General features: G+C 39.4%; 1 protein-coding gene across 1 annotated transcript in view; it reads left to right on the top strand.

Moving 5' to 3' along the window:
* LOC122083128 (B3 domain-containing protein Os07g0563300-like) overlaps positions 1-19,150 on the top strand; it is a 35,418-nt gene that overhangs the window by 14,687 nt on the left and 1,581 nt on the right. The window contains exon 11 of the mRNA XM_042650827.1: positions 4,302-4,415. Coding sequence (XP_042506761.1) covers positions 4,302-4,415 — 114 coding nt within the window. The remainder of the gene's footprint in view (positions 1-4,301; positions 4,416-19,150) is intronic.

Below are 19,150 nucleotides of genomic sequence, written 5' to 3'. Positions count from 1 at the left end.
TGCTTGGGTCTAAAGTGCATTTTGTAAAATGTCCTTAATGTTCTACAAATGGATATCATCTGTATGAAAAATGTTTCATCCACTATTTTATGTTAAGACTGCTGCTACTGATTGAACTTGCATTGGTATTGCAAAGCTTTTTATTATGGCATTTCTGTTATTTAACCACATATATAACTGGTCCTTTCTGAAGGCCAAGATATCTGGTTCGAATTGGTCCTGGCACAAATTGATGTGTATATATTACTGGTGATGCAGGTGCACTAGCTTGGACCGATCCAAACCCTTTGGGAATTAAGATTGTGAACCGGGTCCAAATTTGGGTCTTTGGTTAAGTAGGATATTAGTCTTTTATTTACTTTCTTATTTGGATTTATCTTGTAAACTTTTATTTAGGCTGGAGTTCCATTCTGTTTTTAATTGTAGAGTCTGATTCCATATATGTTGGGTTTGATATTTAGGAGATTTTATTTCTATTTCAGTTTTAGACATCAATTAGGAAGGTTTTAATTTCGTTTTTATAAATATGCTTGTAAGTCAATTTATTGGGTAGATTTGAAGAATGAATATTGAGTTATGAGTGCTTGCGTGGCGTGCTTGTGTGAGCTCCCTTCCCCCTTTTTCTTCTGCAATTCCTTCTTACCCCTGCAACTCTGAGTCTCATCTCAGATTTCCCCTTCTTTCTAAACCAGCCCTCCACCAATTTGGTATTAGAGCCAAAGGATCCATCTCCTTCCCCATTAACCTTTTCATTCTCTTTCTTTTAATCCTATTCCTCTAATGAGGGCTGCGAGTAAAAGAAAAAAATCAATTTTGTTGACAGATGAGTCGACAAAATCAAACCCCCTTCTTTACACTTCTCTCCTGTGGTTATACACCTTGTCGACCTACACAGAAAAAAACCAGCCCCATGCATGGTTTAAGATCTCGCTCTCGCCCCCCATCTCGCTAATCCAAAAAAGAGATCTCTCACCGAGATCATGTATTTTTTTGCGGTCAACTCGGTGGTTGGTCTCGGTGGTCATATGGTCTTTGTAGTCCCTGAAACTAGGTATTTACCATTTTTTAGGACTTCTAAACACAATGGAAACATCCGTTTTTTTTTTTAAATCGAACTTAAAATGGTACTTTGACTTCGTACAGTATGTCAGTAGTCTCCGGCTCTTCAAACCCTAGGCTAGTATGCTCTATTCCACAACCAACACATGACACACCATAATCTTAAGAATTTAAAAGACATTATAGATAATTACTTAATTGATTAACAATTAACATTGATGACTGATGAGTCACATTAACATACATTTGAAAATTTGAAATGACATAAGATAGGAATGGAGATCCTCAAGTAAAAGCACTAAAATTCTTGCCCCTTAAAGTTTTTTCTTCAAAAAAATAAAGCGGCGAGATCTGATGAGATTTGGCAAGATTTTGGCGAGATCTCGACGAGATATTGTCGTTTTTACACCTCGCCTGTGATCTTGTCTCGCTAATCTAAAATTAGAGATCTTAGCGAGATCTTGAACCATGGCCTCATGATCATCACGAGTCAACTCCTGCAACTATACCACTCTCCTTTTCCCTCCCCTGTTACCTTGATCTACCCTTTCTGTGGTTCTGGCCATAGCAAAAAAAAAAAAGATAAAAAAAAAAATAATAATAATAGTAATAATAATAAATAAGTGAAGAAGCACAGAGAGAGAGAGAGAGAGAAGTCTCACACCTGGTTTTAGACAACTCCACTGCTGGCAGACAGGTTCTCTTGAGCCCACCATCCATCGAACTAGATGCCGCTCCTGTTGGTTCGTTTGATGGCAGTTGAACCCACTCTTCTTCTGCGACCTAAGATCCTAAGTTGATTAGGATTTATCTCATGGAAGAACTCCTGTGCGAAACCTATTGCTGCTGACCGTTGACGTTCCCCAAGCTTCCGCCTTGTTTTGTCACTGGTTTCCTCTCTTCTGGTTTTCCAAAGGTAGAAGGCAAAGAGGTCACATCTTCGATCTTCCACCCTTGTACAACATTACACAACTAGTTTCTTTTGCCTCCCCAATTTCCATTATTACCCCCTCCGTTATGTCTGTTATTTTGTCTTAGTAGTGAGTTGAGTGGGGATTGACTATTTCAAAATTAATTAATCTACCAGTTGAGTCCATTGGAAGTCACCCACTATTATTATAACATCAAAGGTGTCTGTGGCTTTATCCTGTTTCATTCAATTGCAAGCAACATTATATAATTAATAGGTTGAATCCAATTTCATTCCATTTCGATAGTTCAGACAACTTTCTTTGGGTATGCTTCCAGTCTCATTCAATAATGCTAGTTTTCTTTCAATTTCAAGAACATTCTTTTATGAAAAGAAAACGTTTTAATCAAATAATTGCGCGGTGTATTGCGTAAGTAATCACTGGACGTGCTGGACTCATTTCAATCGATTCTGAGATTGCTTTGCTAGGGCGTGCGCGGGGTTGGGCCTCATTTAGAAGTCACCTTTTGTGGGCCCTTGATCTCGTATAGTATAGGCAATGGTGCACCATCTTTTATTCATCGAGATTGGGTTGGTGTTCAGTGTACGCTACTGTATCGAATGAATGCTTTTCATTCAAATTGAGATGCTCTAGCAAAAAGAAAAAGAACATACTTTTTTTCCCTTTTCTAGATTTCACCCCTTTTATCTGCTCTTTTCTCTAATTTACCCCTTTCTTAAACTTGCTTCCAAGTTTTCCCCTCCCACTAATACACTGAGACGTTACATTTCCTTTGCTTGTGTCATGAGAACCCAATAAATTGCAGTAGTGCCATTACAAATCTATCATTCCTTGTAAATTGAGTATTTGTGAATTGGGTGGTTCCCAAGCGATCCAATCATGGAATCCTTTGTGCTCAAGACCATAGTTCTCTTACCCAATGGAAAAATTCCTACTTTCTTTGTTAATGAAGGGCAAAACACCAATTTTGTCTCATGGTTTGTGGTGGATATGTTATCAGAAGCTAACTAGGTCATCATTAATTCTAAGGTTGATGTTTTCGATGAATTTTCAATTTCTTCATATTTTGATGGTGTTTATTGTGAGGTGTTTCACTTCTTCTAGTCACATTATCAAAGTGGGTTGAAAGTGGTTGGACGAGCAAGAAGATGTGGTTGATCGCAATGTATGCATCTTGAAGCCTTCTCATCTATCCAATTCCTTTAATTTGAAATATGCTCAAATCCAAAAGAGACAACAACGATCCAGCCTCATCAAGAACAACTAGTAATGGCAACAGATTATGAGAAGATTGTGGATCAAGTAATGACAAAAGCGAGTGAAGTGGCAACTGTTCCCCATTATGAGTTCATTCTTACCCATGATTTTCTATTCGTGGATGCAACCCCAAAGCTTCATAGTTTGGATTTTCTTCAAGGTGTAGATAAGGAGTCGATAGTCCCGTTCATGTGCTTTTATTTCTACTGTTCTACAAAAACTCATGGTCGATTTTTTGTCAACATTGGGGGAATTGATGCATGTGCTCTACCTTGGATCAATCCAAACCCGATTAGGAATCCAGATTGTGAACCGGGTTCTAATTTGGATCTTTGTTTAGAAGGATATTAGTTTTTTATTTACTTGCTTATTTGGATTTTTCTTGTATACTTCTATTTATGTTAGAGTTGCATTCCTTTTTTAATTGTAGAGTTTGATTCCATATAGGTTGGGTTAGATATTTACAAGATTTTATTTCTATTTCTGTCTTAGACTTCAATTAGGAAGCTTTTAATTTCATTTTTATAATTATGCTTGTAACCCAATTCATAGGGCAGATTTGAAGAATGAATTGAGTGTTGTGAGTGCATGCGTGGCATGCTTGGGCGAACTTCCTCCCCCCCCCCCTTCTTTTCTTCTTGTGTAATTCCCTCTTTCCCCTACAACTCCGAGTCTCTTCTCCACCAAGTAGATTCTTAGATGGGATGGTATTTGTTTTAAATTACATGGCTATATTTGGAAGATTCTTTATTATTTCATAAACCCGGGCATTTTGCTTTCGCAGCTTCTTTTGATCAGTAACACCATACCTAGAGAAGGAGAAAGTAGAAAAGAAAGGCTGAAACCTTTCCCTGACAAGGATGTCCATCTCATTTTGCTGGCCTCAGGACAATGCAGTCTCTAAGGCCTTTGTTCAACTTTAATTGTTAAATGGTTCTGTTTCTTTTCACTATTTTAAAGTAAACTGAATGATCTTTCTCTACACAGAAAATTGGTGGTTATGTTTATATTTCCTTGCCAAGTGATGCTAATTTTATATTTCATCTATGACAGTGAAAAGTTTCAATGGGTTCAGTGTGAAGACTGTTCTAAGTGGCGCAAACTGCCATTTGATGAGCTGCTTCCGTCGAGGTGGACCTGTTCTAAGAATTCATGGGATTCCAAAAGGTATGACCTGTCCCATATTCGGCTTTTGGGACATTGTTATTTGCACCTTTTGCAATGTTGTATATGCTTCTTGGCTTCTGTTTGACAATTGCTTCAGGGGTGTGATTTCCCTGGTTTTTGGCTGTTTTTGTCTTTTTTGGTTTTCATTAATAACAATTGTTTAGACCAGAAAGGAACTCTTGTTGGACATTATATTCTTTCAGCTCCAACTTCACTTTGTGGTAGTCATCCATGATACATCAGTTGGGAGTGCCCGAATCAAAGTAGGCATGCACATGGTCCTCAGAAGTAGGGCTGTGGACGTTGCTTCACTACTATCCTTTGAGGTTCCCATTGTGTCCTTGTGAGGTTGTTGGCTGTAGTGTGTGCATGTGCATCATCTTGAGGTCTAGGACTAGCAATATTAGACTCCATATGCTGCAGCTCCATGATAGAGGCACATTGGTAAGTTGTGTCATCATCTCTATGAGGTGATTGAACTTGTCATCATCACTAAGGGGCTGATAGGGCTGTGGATCACTGCCTAATGTAGGTTGAGCCTATCAATTGAGCTCCAAAACAGATCTTGTGGTGGCTAAGGACTGCTATTGATCTCCCTCATTTGTTAGTGAGTTGGGAAGATATCTAGTCAGCCTAAAGAGATGTTGATTCTGCCCAGATGAAGAGTTTGACCAGCAACATAGCTGGGAGAAATAGTTGCTATCGGCACAGCAATTCGAGATTTTTTTCCAGAATTATAGTAGGAGATTGCAGCTATTTAAAGATAATTTCCTATAGCTATCGACCAGCCTGTCATGACTGGGCTATTTTCCAAAATTGAGCTGATTGATTGGGAAGATATTTCATGATCAAGTGGGCCCCATGGCCCTGCTAGTAAATACAAATTGAAGACTCAATTGCCAATATGTGGAGGACTCCTACACCTGTTATAATTGGATGGTTTCTATTGGGATTTGTTTCTGTTTTGGTTTTATTAGTATATTTCTGAAATTAGAGGTTAGTTTCTATTTTTATTTTCCTTGAGGTTAGTATACTCATGGTGGGCCTTTCTTGGTGAATTTTTGTTTTTCTTTCCTCTATATATGTAAGGGCCTTGGTGCCTATAAAGAATTATATATTTTGAAGATAATATTGGTTTTATGCTGGAATGCTGAGTGATTCAGTAGCTCTGTGAGAGAGTATGGTGAGATGCCAGGGACCAAAATACGGTGAGAGGCCGTGGGTGAGAGACCTGAGTCTGGGAGAGACTACCCTCTCCCTTCTTTTTCTTCTTTTTTTTTCCTACATCGAGTTCTTATTTCTAATTTCGTTTCCTTGTGGTAACCAAGGTCTAAAAGAATTGAGACACTGGTTTTCCCATTACCGTTACTGCAGAATGAACACTTAAAGGCTGTCCCTTCGAGGACTGTAGGAGCTGATCATTGGAGACTCAAGATCACTGTCTTGCTGTGTTATTTATTATAGATTATTTCAAGCCTCTGAAAATCCTGATCAGATCCAAGGTTCCAGTCCTATTCAGGGCTTAGATTTAGAATTATTAATTCTATCATGTTCTGTCTACCTATCTGCTCACTGTGGTCCTGTCGTGTGGGTTTGTAGCCCTTTAATCTGTCCTACAGATTGTACATTACTATCAGCCATGGCTCTGATACCAATTGATAAAGTATAGTAGGCTGAAACAGAAACAGAATCACAGTAATGCAAAACACTGCAGAAACTTTGAATGATAGAACTTTCAAACAAAGAACTTGATGAAGGTAAAATTAGTATATCCTACAGAACCTTTGGGGTGTATAAGTGGTAAAAATATCATAGGAAGTTAACGATCAAATGGAAAAAAACTGACATGGAAAGAAAATAGCAAGTCATGAAACAGAAAATTAGTAAGTTGGAAAAACTAACACAACTCCCAAATTAGCCATCCGATGAACGCAAGGTTTAGGTCAAATGAAGTAGGGTTGGAGGAGGCTAACATATTTTAATCTCAGCACATATTGATGGTCCGATTCTTTGAACATGTTGACTGGAGGTTAGACTATGTTTCTGTCCAGCAGTAGATGACAGACAGAAAACAATGCTGGAAAAACTAACAGATTATTGGAGAACGTACTGACAGTGTTAGGAAACAAATAAAGTACTGACAGTGTTAGGAAATAAATAAACACAAAGAAGAAGGTTTAGAAGTTGCCCACACGATGAGATCCTAGTTGCTGGAATATTGATGAAGAGGTAGTAAAAGATAAAACACAATGAAGTGATTTAGGTCCACACTATGGGCTGAGCTATCGCAGGAAGAAAGCTCAGCCCAAGTAGGGCCATTGAACCACTTAAATGGTTAAGTTAGTCTTTAGTAAATAAAGGCCCATTGGGCCCATCAATTTATGTTTAATAAGGCCCATCAATTTATGTTAATAAGGCCCATCAATGGCAATTAGTTAGTAGCTAGTTAATTACCTAGTTTGTCTAGGTTTCTTTTGTTAGTCCTAATAGGAGTACAACTCCTAGTTTGAGTATGACTGTTACTATTGAACTTCAAGCCTGAACTTCTTGCCGGTCGATTCTAGCCTTCAAAAACTTCAACAGAAACTGAAATCCCCTTGATCGATTCTCACAGCAAACAAAGACTGAGAACAGGAAAATAAAGTAAAGAGAGAAAGAAAGAAAGAAACAAGAGAGTTGTGGGTGGGATTGGCTATCTCGGCCCGGGCATCTCACCCACAGCTATCTCTGCTGTTTACAAGCAATTGACTGCAATTATCTTTGTTTATTCAATTCTGATTTTCTGTGTACAGTAGTTCACTCTTTAATTACCTTCCCAATCTGAACTTTGATCTGCAACCCCTTTTAAGGGTCTGTTCTAGGCTACCAAAAGATCACTCGATCCTGATTTGAAGACCATCCAAGAAGACCGGCTGCTGTTCTTGGACAAGCCCTCTATTTCTCTCTCTAAAGTCTGAAATCAAGAAGGTGCATATCTTTTACACCAGCCGGCAGAAATCAACCATCTTTGAGGGTTTTCTTCTACACCCTAAGGTCTACCATCGACCCAAGTTTGGGTCCTATCTGAGCAGCCCAACTCCAGCTGCAGGTATCCCCTAATAACCCTAGCCGCAGGCTTCTCTCTTCTAGGGTTTTGTCTCTTGGTTGTTGGTTCTTGCTTCTGAATTGTTCTCTGTTATTTTAAGTACTTTTTGAGGCCTTTTTCTAGTAGTCTTCTACTCCTACTGCTGTAATTTGTCCAAGCTAATTAAACAGTCATATCTGGTTTGGGTTTGGGGCTGTAATACATTGGGAGTAGTTGCCTTATGCAATCTACCTCTACATTAGAAAGAGAAGAAGAAGAAGAAGAAGAAGAAGATAGGACCAAGGTTTCACCACCTTTGGCTTACGGTTGGGCTTCTGCACCCTCCCTCCTAGGCTTCACTTCCCAGGCTGACTGAATCACCACATTTCACCACTTTGATAGAGAATGAAAATAGATTCAACCAAAATCATGGGATCTTGTGTCCTTTCCACTTAATTTATAATGAGTGTAAGAACATTACAATGGTAGAAACTCCCTATGGCCTGGGGAGTAGCTTGGCTGCCAAGCAAGTTTAACAAAATAAACTAAACAAGGGAAATAGAAATACACAAAATTATAAACTCCTACTTAACCCAGCTATTAACTAAGTAGAAATAGATGGAAATAGCAACTAGATAATTAGAAATTCAAAGATCTTGGCAACCCCCAATCTTCCCACCTCACCTATCCATATGAGCCCACACTGGGCCATACGAGACACAAGTCTAGTCCACATAGCCTAGCCTAGTGATGCAGATAAGTCACTTAATGAGCTTATTTTATTGCGAATAAGCCTTAGGTTGGGTTATGTATGTGTTGGGCCTTTGATCCCATGGATTTTCTTTGTATTGAGCCACTTTAATGGGCCTAAAATATGGATAGAAAGGAGGAAAACGAGATTTAATTTATTAGTTTAGTTAGAGTATTGTTTTGAGTCTATTTTCTTTGTTATTTCAGTTTTCTAGTAAGTTCAGGTTTCCAATTAGTTAAGAATTATGTTAGGCCTTTCATTTTAGTGTTTGAGTCAGTTTTGAGTCTTTTATATAAGTTTGTAAGGGGCTACAACATTGAACACGAATTTATTAATGAAATAAAAAAAAGATGGCTTATGCTGTTGTGTTGTGGGATGCATGATGCAGTTAAGTCACTTAATGGGCTTATTTTATTGCAAATAAGCCTTAGGTTGGGTTATATATGTGTTGGGCCTTTGATCTTATGAGTTTTCTTTATAATAGACCACTTTAATGGACCTAAAATATGAGTAGGAAGTAGGAAAGCGGGATTTAATTCATTAGTTTAGTTAGAGTCCTGTTTTGAGTCTATTTCCTATGTTATTTCAGTTTTCTAGTCAGTTTAGGTTTCCCAATTTGTTAAGTTTTGGGTTGTGCCCTTTCCTTTTTATCGTTTGAGTCAATTTTGAGTCTTCTATATAAGTTTGTAAGGGGTTGCAGCATTGAATACGAATTTATTAATGTAAAAAAAAAAAAAGATGGCTTATGCTGTTGTGCTGTGGGATGCAGTTGGGTGAGATGCCTAAACTTGTGATGCAGTACCGAAGGTCTACACTAGAAGGAACAAAAGGGTCGACCCAAGTGGTTGACTGGGTCGACCAGGCCTGGTTTAATGGACCATGGTTTGGGCTACTGATGGGGTTATTAGTTACTTAATTAGTTCTAATTTAGTTTCCATTTTCAAGTCTTAAATTATTTTTTAATTTCAGTTGTTTACAATTTCCAGTTTTAGTAACTACATGTTAGTAGTTTAGTTAGTCAATAATTAGAAACTTTGAGTTTCTATTTTGTAAACACTACCCCCCATTGTTATAAATAAAGAAGGGCATCATACCTAAGGCCCACTATTTTGAATATTGAAAAAAAGTTGTTGCTGGTCACTGCTATGCTTCTACTAGTTTCTTTGTGAGTCTAATAACAGAACAAGGGACTGGTGTTTGATCTAGTTGAAACTCTGCGGCGAGAAGTCCGAGTGGATTCTTATTATCTTTGGTTTCGCTTATTGTGGTTATCTTCTTCAATTTTCCAAGTAAGCAATCTGAACTTTCTGTAGAAATTTTCTGGGTTTTAGGAGTTCCAGATTCTCCCACCGACCTGTACTGATCCAAGAGACCAGCTGTCAGATGGATCTGAAATTCTGGTCGAGTGCTGCCCTTGCTGAATGGGAGACTCGATCCAAATTTTAGAGGGATCTGACCAGGGGATTGAGACTTATAGGAAGTCTCTCTGTTCTGTCCGATTGGAGCTCTGCCCAGATTTTCTTGTCTAATCTGTGTTGTATTTGACTGCTGCCCTTATTCTCCGATGGACTGGACCTTCTAAATAGTAATCTGAGTTGATTATATGCTCTTTAATAATGTGCTATTGAATTTACTGAAACTGCTGGGATTGGCTGTAAGGTTTCAGAACCTGCTGTCCAGAATTGAGTTCAGGTTTGGTTTATCTCTTGCTGTGGTGTTTTGTTTCTGATTGTGCCTTATTCAGTAATCTATACCTGTTGCTGGTTAGTCTACTTGGTGTAATCTCTGTTTTCAGAAATATCTAGATTCTGGGTTTGAAAATTCTGGTTTTCAAGGATTGTTGACTGATTACTTTTGGACTGTTGTTGCTGTTTAATATTGCGTGATTATTAGTTGTTCTTTGGTTTAAATTTCCTGCAGTTTGGGTCTAGTTTGACTTATCAAATCTAGTCCTACATTAAGTGGTATCAGAGTTTGAATGTAAGGTTGTTGGCTATGGAGACCCCCAATCACAACCACATACCCGTGATTCTCATACATCACCTGAAGTGGCAGACCCATTGAATGTAACTGCCCAGTTGGCTAACAGGAGACCTATCCCTAATCTGAGAGCACCGCAGACGGTTCCTGTAGAGCAACCTACTTTTGAAAAACACATAAGGAGATACTTTGAGATTGAACGTCCTTTATAGCAGAGGTACTCAAGAGACTTAGAAGGTTAAGCTTGACTTGAAGGAATTTGATGGAAGACATGAACCCCAACTGTTCTATAATTGGGTAGTGGCTTTGGATGACTATTTTGACTATTATGACTTACCTGAGGAATGAAAGATGAAACTAGCTCATGCTAAGCTAGTTGAGGCTGCTCATGATTGGTGGAGGACTTATGAGCGAGAGTTAGAAGACCGTAGTATAGAGCGTACCACTTGGGAGGAGATAAAGCTTGAACTATCTGACAAATAGTTGCCACGCAACTTTAGAGCTTGCATACAAGACCAGTTGAATTCTCTTCGTCAAGGGACTATGACTGTTGCAGAGTATATGAATAGGTTTGATGCACTTTATTCTCGTACAGACATAAGGGAGAATGAAAGGCAACTATTATCTCGGTTTCGACTGGGATTGCGAGCTGAAATTAATAGGGGGATTGGTGTTGATGTATACTCAGTGAGGGATTGCATTGATAAGGCCCTACGAGCAGAGAAGCTTATAGCACAGTCAGGTAGAAGGTTTGGTTTTCAAGTTGAGGTCAAATTTTCCAGCCACTAGACCTAGTAGCTCAGCACCCCCAAAGTCCACATTTCCTCCATGGGATGATCACAAAGGAAAGGCGCCCATGATAGGTAGTAATAAGGTACAGTGCTTTGCTAAGTCTTGCCCACATAAGTAGAGGGTTAATGCAGTAGCTAAAGTTGAAGACTCCAATGAGGAAAATGAATAAGCTCTTTACCCTTACCCTTTAGATGATGATGATGATGATGATGATGGCTATGACTATGACATAAAAGACATTACTGAAGATGGCACTCATGGAATACATATTGTTACTCGCATTTTGGTGGCTGAAACCAAAGGTGAGGATTGGCGATGTAACTGCATATTCTATAGCCGTATGAAGTCAGGTGAGCATACTTGTCAGATTATAATTGATAGTGGCAGTTGTGTCAACGTTGTCTTTGAAGCCTTTGTGAAGGAAGCAATCTTGAAATCTGACCCACATCCTCAACCTTATAAGGTATCATTGCTGAATGGTAATACCTTGGAGGTGAACAAGAGGTGCTCAATTCCTCTGAAACTTTACCAGTATGAAGAGAAAGTTTGGTGTGATGTGATCCCAATGAAACTCACAGATGTATTGCTTGGTCGTCCCTGGATGTATAACAATGATGCCATGGTTGGGGGGAAGAAAAATCTGTGTACCTTCACGTGGAAGGGTGTTCCTACAACTTTCTATCCGGTAAATGTGTCGGCTGAAATATGGCGACGGAGATCCCTAAGATCAAATCATCAGGACATTGACATTGAGAAGAAGGTGATGGCTATGCCCACAAAGGAGTTGCTAGCTATTTCCCGCAAGCATTTCTTACGCACAAGTCATGAGACGAATGGTTATGGCTCTTGTTATTCGGGAAGTCACTCCCTAATCTAAGGTAACACAATGCACCTCTCAGAGAGCTCCTATCTGATTTTTTTCTTAGTCCCTGATGATCTCCTAGATGAGCTACCTCCCATGCGTGACATACATCATGCTATTGATTTGGTACCTGGTTCGGTTTTACCCAACCTTCTCACTTACAGACTTAGCCCTACTGAACATGCTGAGTTGAAACGGCAAGTGGATGGGTATTACAGAAGGACTTCATTGAGGAGAGTTTAAGTACTTGTGCGGTACCAACTTTACTCACGCCGAAGAAGGATGGTTCTTGGTATATGTGTGGACAACCGTGCTATCAATAAGATAACAGTCAAGTATAGGTTCTCTATACCACGGCTAGATATGTTGGATATGCATATAGGTTCTCTATACCACGACTAGATATGTTGGATATGCTGTTTGGGGCAAATATCTTTTCCAAATTAGATATGAGGAGTGGCTATCATCAGATTCTTATCCGTTCTGGGGATGAGTGGAAGACCGCCTTCAAGACCGAGGATGGCTTGTACGAGTGGAAAGTCATGCGTTTTGGTCTGACGAATGCACCTAGCACCTTCATGCGAGTTATGACACAGGTACTTCGCCCTTGGGTCACTTTCTGATTGTTTATTTTGATGATATTTTGATATACAGTATGAACCAAGAAGAACATGTGGATCACTTGAGGCAAGTCTTAAGAGTACTCCGTGTAGAGAAGTTATACACCAATCTCAAGAAGTGTTCCTTTATGTTGCCCAAGGTTGTATTCCTTGGATTTATAGTGTCATCTAAAGGGGTTGAAGCTGATCCGGAGAAAATCAAAAGCATCACTGATCGGCCTACACCTAAGACACTAACAGAAGTCCGTAGCTTCCATGGTTTGACTTCTTTCTACAAGAGATTTGTTCAGAATTTTAGTGCAGTTATGGCATACATCAGTGAATGTATGAAGTCATGTAAGGGGAAGTTTGAATGGACAGCTGCAACGACCAAAGCCTTTACTCTTGTGAAGAGGAAGATGATAGAGGCACCCATTCTACGCCTACCAGATTTTGACAGAGTATTTAAGGTAGCTACAGATGCTTCACATGTTGGGCTAGGAGGAGTGTTAATGCAAGGAGGCCACCCCATCGCTTTCTACAGCGAGAAACTGAATGAAGCCAAGAAGCACTATTCGACATATGATCTGGAGTTGTATGCAGTCGTCCAAGTGCTACGCCATTGGAATACATTGTGGTTGAAAATAAATAAAAAGCTAAACTTTTCGACTGCATTTCATCCACAGATGGACGGACAGACAGAGGTGGTGAACCGTAGCTTGGGAAACTTGTTGAGGTGTTTGGTTTGAGATTTTGAGAAGACATGGCCTTCCATCCTTGATATTGCAGAATTTGCCTACAATAGCTCAGTGAATAGGACAACGGGTCGTACTCCTTTTGAGATCTTGCTTGGAGTTCATCCTGAGTGAACTATTGATCTTATGTCACTCCCACCCCGAGCTCGAGTTAGTATTGAGGTTGATGAGTTCTTGGGTCATATTACTGAGGTGCATGCATGGTTTTAAGTATCTCCGATACCGATATGATACCCTCCGATACGTATCTTAAATATAGCCGACCGATACGATACACACCGATACGATACATGAAATTTTTAAAATCATTTCGTATCGATATATGTATCCTACAATACATACCGATATGCATCAATACACCACCAATACACATCGATACGATACGATACGATATGCCTCGATACGACTCTATGGAAAATATAAAATTGAGGTAAAATGTACGTTTTGGTATGTATTGGTATGTATCGATCGGTACGTATCGATCGGTACGTATCGGTATATATCGGCACGTATCGGTGAGTATCGATATATATACATCGGTACATATCAGTGAGTATCGGTATGTACCGATACAGTGCGCTACGGTCATATAATGGCCAAGATGGGTAATTTTTCAGAAAAACACGATTTTTTAAAGGGTTTTTGTTCCAAAGTTGTTATCAGTCATATTTCTCTCTAACTAAAGTGAAAATCAAGGTTGAAAACAAGGATGTTACATTTATGGGACAACTACAAACCTTGAATTCTTAGTACGATACCCTCAATTTAGTGTTTATGCATAATACATGTTATCAATAGCTTTTTTTAACAAATTATTTATGCAAAAATGTTTAAAAGAATGTTTCCTATCCATTTATGTGTGTATCTTTAGCGTATCTTAGTGTATCTCCAATACGATACGATACCCTCCGATACGTATCTTAATTTTAGCCGACCGATACAGCGACCGATACCGATACTTTAATCCTTGGGTGCATGCCAACGTTTGACGGCATATTCCCTTGAACAATGAGGTGTAGAAGGCTTCTACTGATCGTCATCGGCGTTATGTCGAGTTCAAACCCGGGGATATGGTGATGATTTGAGTAAATCGTGAACGGTTTTAGACGGGTGTCAATACTAAGCTACATCCACGGAAGATGGGTCCCTATAAGGTGCTGAAACGTATAGGACCTAATGCTTATATGCTTGAGTTGCTTGATGACATGACCTTATAAACATTGTGTTTAATGTGGCTGATCTGCACCTTTATGTTGGGCACCATTCGGATGATGGAGACATGGAACAAATGTTGAGGCTGCCCCCATTGAAGCCACCTACTTCTGAAGTTATTGAAGACACTTGGATGATAATTTCATAACCACCCGCCGTGGCACCGGCTATCACACTTTTCTTGTCAAGTGGAAGGGCCATCCCCGTAGTGACTGTACTTGGTTTCATGCTGATGACGTCAAGAGGCTTGATCCTGACTTCTATGAGCGCTACATGTCTCTTGTCCATTCGTCGGAGATGAATGTTTTCAAGGCGGGAATAGTTGATGCAGTACCGAAGGTCTACACCAGAAGGAACAAAAGGGTTGACCCCAATGGCTGACTGGGTCGACCAGGCCTAGTTTAATGGCCCACGGTTTGGGTTACTGATGGGGTTATTAGTTACTTAATTAGTTCTAATTTAGTTTCTATTTTCAAGTCTTAAATTAGTTTCTAATTTCAGTTGTTTACAATTTCCAGTTTTAGTAACTACATATTAGTAGTTTAGTCAGTCAATGATTAGAAATTTTGAGTTTATATTTTGTAAACACTGCCCCCCATCATTATAAATGAAGAAGGGCATCATACCTAAGGCCCACGATTTTGAATATTGAAAAAAATTGCTGCTGGTCGCTGCTATGCTTCTGCTGGTTTCTCTGTGTGTCTGATCATAGAACAAGGGACTGGTGTTTGATCCAGTTGACACTCTGCGGCGAGAAGTCCGAGTGGATTCTTATTATCTCTGGTTTCTCTTATTGTGGTTATCTTCTTCAATTTTCCAAGTAAGCAATCTGAACTTTCTGCAGAAATTTTCTGGGTTTTAGGAGTTCCAGATTCTCCTACCGACCAGTACTGATCCAAGAGACCAGCCGTCAGATGGATCTGAAATTCTGGTTGAGTGCTGCCCTTGCTGAATGGGAGACTCGATCCAAAATTTAGAGGGATCTGACCAGGGGATTGAGACTTATAGGAAGTCTCTTTGTTCTATCCGATTAGAGCTCTGCCCAGATTTTCTTGTCTAATCTGTGTTGTATCTGACTGCTGCCCTTATTCTTCGATGGACTGGACCTTCTAATTAGTAATCTGAGTTGCTTATATGCTCTTTAATAATCTGCTATTGAATTTCCTGAAACTGCTGGGATCAACTATAAGGTTTCAGAACGTGCTGTCCAGAATTGAGTTCAGGTTTGGTTTATCTGTTCCTATGGTGTTTTGTTTCCGATTGTGCCTTATTCAGTAATCTATACCTGTTGCTGGTTAGTCTACTTCTTGGTGTAATCTCTGTCAGTAATCTAAACCTGAATTGAGTTCAGGTTTGACAATTCTGGTTTTCAAGGACTGTTGATTGATTACTTCTGGACTGCTGTTGCTTTTTAATATTGGGTGATTATTGGTTGTTCTTTGGTTTAAAATTTCCTGCAGTTTGGGTCTAGTTTGACTTATCAAATCTAGTCCTACATTAACCTGAGGGTGAGATGCCCATTCACTAGTTCTTCTTCCCCCTTCTCAACACTCCATCAAATTCTCTTTCTTTTCATATTTTCCTTTTATTTTTTTGCTGTGAGAGAGTGTTTGAGAGCTAGAACCAAGCTTATTGGAGGACATCTTCTCTATTTAGCCAGAATTTCAGATCCTGCCTGGGATTAGGATCACTTGTGATTCTAGTTCTACATTATTTTGTATCAGAGCCTAGCCTTAAAGGATGGAGCCACGCGATTTTCAGAAAAAAGTTATTTCATACATGTTCCTTGATTGGGTAAAAGAAGTGAACGTAAGTGAACGTCTACTTTGATTCCTACAACCTGACAGAGGCACAACGGCTTCAATATGCTTGCTCCCAAATGAGTGATTGTGCTCGACAAAAATGGAGAGTCTGTGAAAGGCGACTCAAGCTCAACAACGTGAGCCTAGAACTTGGGAGGAGGTGGAGTATGAGTTGGCAGTAATGTATCTATCTAAGTATGAAAGAAGAATGTATTTCCCTCCACCAAATTTCCAAAAACCACCCACAATTGACAAGAGCATGAAGGAATCATTGGCCTCTGTGCATTGCAAAGGAGCAACAAGAGAAGACACCTCCAACCAATGAACTAGAGTCAAAAGTTGAGGTTATTGTTGCAGAAATTCCAGCAATTCCTATTGTCAAGGAAGAGCTATTCATTGATGATCCCATCAACGAGACTCATGTGGAAGAATTCAAAGCAACAAGGTTGCCACAATGGACAATGAGGTTGAGACTGAGGAATTTGACACTACAACAACTGTGATGATTGTAACATCCAAGAGGAAGATCTTAAGGAGCTTGAGATTAAAATTGTGGAGGTCAAGAACACAGTGGTTGAAGGCGTTCATGTGGATGATCCTATGGATACATTTGAGGTTGTTGAAGCTGAGCATGTGGAGTTCGTCATCCCATTAAAGTATCTTGAAGATCGAACTCCGCACATTCTAGACTACATCCATATTATTAAAGAGCTACCTCAATTTTTCTACGGCTTGAAAAGGGACATGCACCATGCTATAATCACCCTTATACTTTACAAAATTCGAGGATGAATTTTTTCTAAGAGAGGGCGAATTGATACAGATAAGTCACTTAATGGGCTTATTTTATTGCAAATAAACCTGAGGTTAGGTTATTTTTGTGTTGGGCCTTTGCTCCTATGGGTTTTCTTTGTAATGGGCCTAAAATATGGGTAAAAAGTAGAAAAACGAGTTTTAATTTATTTGTTTAGTTAGAGTCCTATTTTGAGTTATTTTCTTTGTTATTTCAGTTTTCTAGTCAGTTTAGGTTTCCCAATTAGTTAAGGATTGGGTTAGGCGTTTCCTTTTTAGTGTTTGGGTCAGTTTTGAGTCTTCTATATTTGTAAGGGGCTATAGCATTGAACTCAAATTTATTAATGAAAAAAAAAAAGATGGCTTATGTTGCTATGTTGTGGGATGCAGTTGGGTGAGATGCCCTAGGTTAGGCTCTCTAACACAAATTGAAACAAAGAAGAAAACAAAAGAAAAAATGTAAAATCGATGGAGGGTTGAGAAGGGGGGAGAAAAATTTCGGGAATGGGCATCTCACTCCTCAGGTTTTGGGCGTCTCCTTACTCAAGGTAACAGGTTTACATAACTTGGGCATAAAGCAATAACGAAAAAGGAAACTAATGGATTGAAATAAGACTTTCTAATTTGTGTCTAACTTGCGAACCAAGCTTAACCAAATTAGAAATTAACAACTAAACATAAAAAAGGAAACTAGCCTAGTTACAAATAGGAAACTAATTGACTAACCGTAAAGGAATTAAATACACAAAATAGAAACTAAATCCTAGTGTAGTTCGATGGCTGTTGTAACTCTTCTTGAGGCAGAATTTCAATAATGAGGGACAGGTGTATGACTTGACCAATTAAGAGGCAATTCACGGCTGTCATCCACAATCACAGGACGCAAAAAATAACTTCTGGACGGCTGTAATAGGCTGGATCGATGGGTGCTGGCAAAGTTCTTCTAGGAGACAAATAAGGACCCAAATAGGAAACAAAGTAGCTGTCAAGCCTGGGCTGAGAAGTGCTGCTCGATGTTATATACCTTGCTGTGGAGGGATCCAAGTATGGAAAAAAAATCTGGGAATGGTGCTAAATATGGAAAATTCTAGAAGATCCAGCTTGGGCTGATAGGGCTGCACGCCTGCACCAAGACTGGTTCGATGGGCCCCAAAAGGCTGGAAACTTGACAGGCCCAAAATAGGCCAGATCTGGGCTGGCTCTTGGGTGGTTCGATCCATCTACATCAAGCTTTCATGGTCTGGAACTTCATGTGGAGCTGGTTAGTGGTGAAGGAGAAATGATACCTGAACCCTTACCTGTTCTGTGCCCTTTTGCTTGATGCGAGGTTGAAGACAACCTCGCGGTTCTTGTTTATTGCTCTTTTTATTTTTTATTTTTCCAGATTTACTCTCCTTGTCTATCCTAGTTCTATTTGTCCTTTTTTCCCCTTCCTATTCCAAGAATACCCCTCCTCATCATACGTGTTAGTTTGTTTCTTTGTTAGGTTGATTTCTGTTATTTACAGTATTGCCATAACTTCAGTTTATTTATGGGTTTTGCCATCAATCCTTTTATTGGAGTCTTCTATTATTTGGGTGGGCCCATTAGCAATCCAATAGGGCTTTGGAACCCCGGTTTGCTTCCCCCGGGGGGTTGGGTTATCTATGATCTGCACTCTTAGTTGTGCCATGTGTGAATGTTGCAATTCTAACTGTTCAATGTCAAAGAAATGGTCTGGATTGGCAACTTGTGAGCTTTCAGACTCAAACTCAGAGTCCTGGGTATTTCAAAGTTTTGTTGCCACTTGGCCAACTTCTTTTGGGCTGAGACTTTACATGAGGGCAGGGGACCTTCAGGTCTACATACTACATGTCCACAAAATTTCATCCTTGTCTGACCTGTTATGCTGTCAGGTATTTATTTGTAATCCTGAGATAACCTCTAAAATGTTAATGTGAGAGAGAGAGAGATTATATTTCTTGTTGACTTCCAGTTATTTGTTTTAACAGTTTTTATATGCATGATAGTCTTACTAACACGGAGAGAGAGAGAGAGAGAGAGAGATGACTTCCATTTATTTGTTTTAACAGTACTTATATGTGTACTTATATGTGAGTCTTACTAACAGCATTTGTTTTTCCTCT

Source organism: Macadamia integrifolia, chromosome 7 (genome assembly GCF_013358625.1).
Source record: "Macadamia integrifolia cultivar HAES 741 chromosome 7, SCU_Mint_v3, whole genome shotgun sequence".
NCBI classification, from domain to species: domain Eukaryota; kingdom Viridiplantae; phylum Streptophyta; class Magnoliopsida; order Proteales; family Proteaceae; genus Macadamia; species Macadamia integrifolia.
Note: the sequence above shows the minus strand (reverse complement) of the source record. Positions and strands in the feature narration are given on the sequence as shown.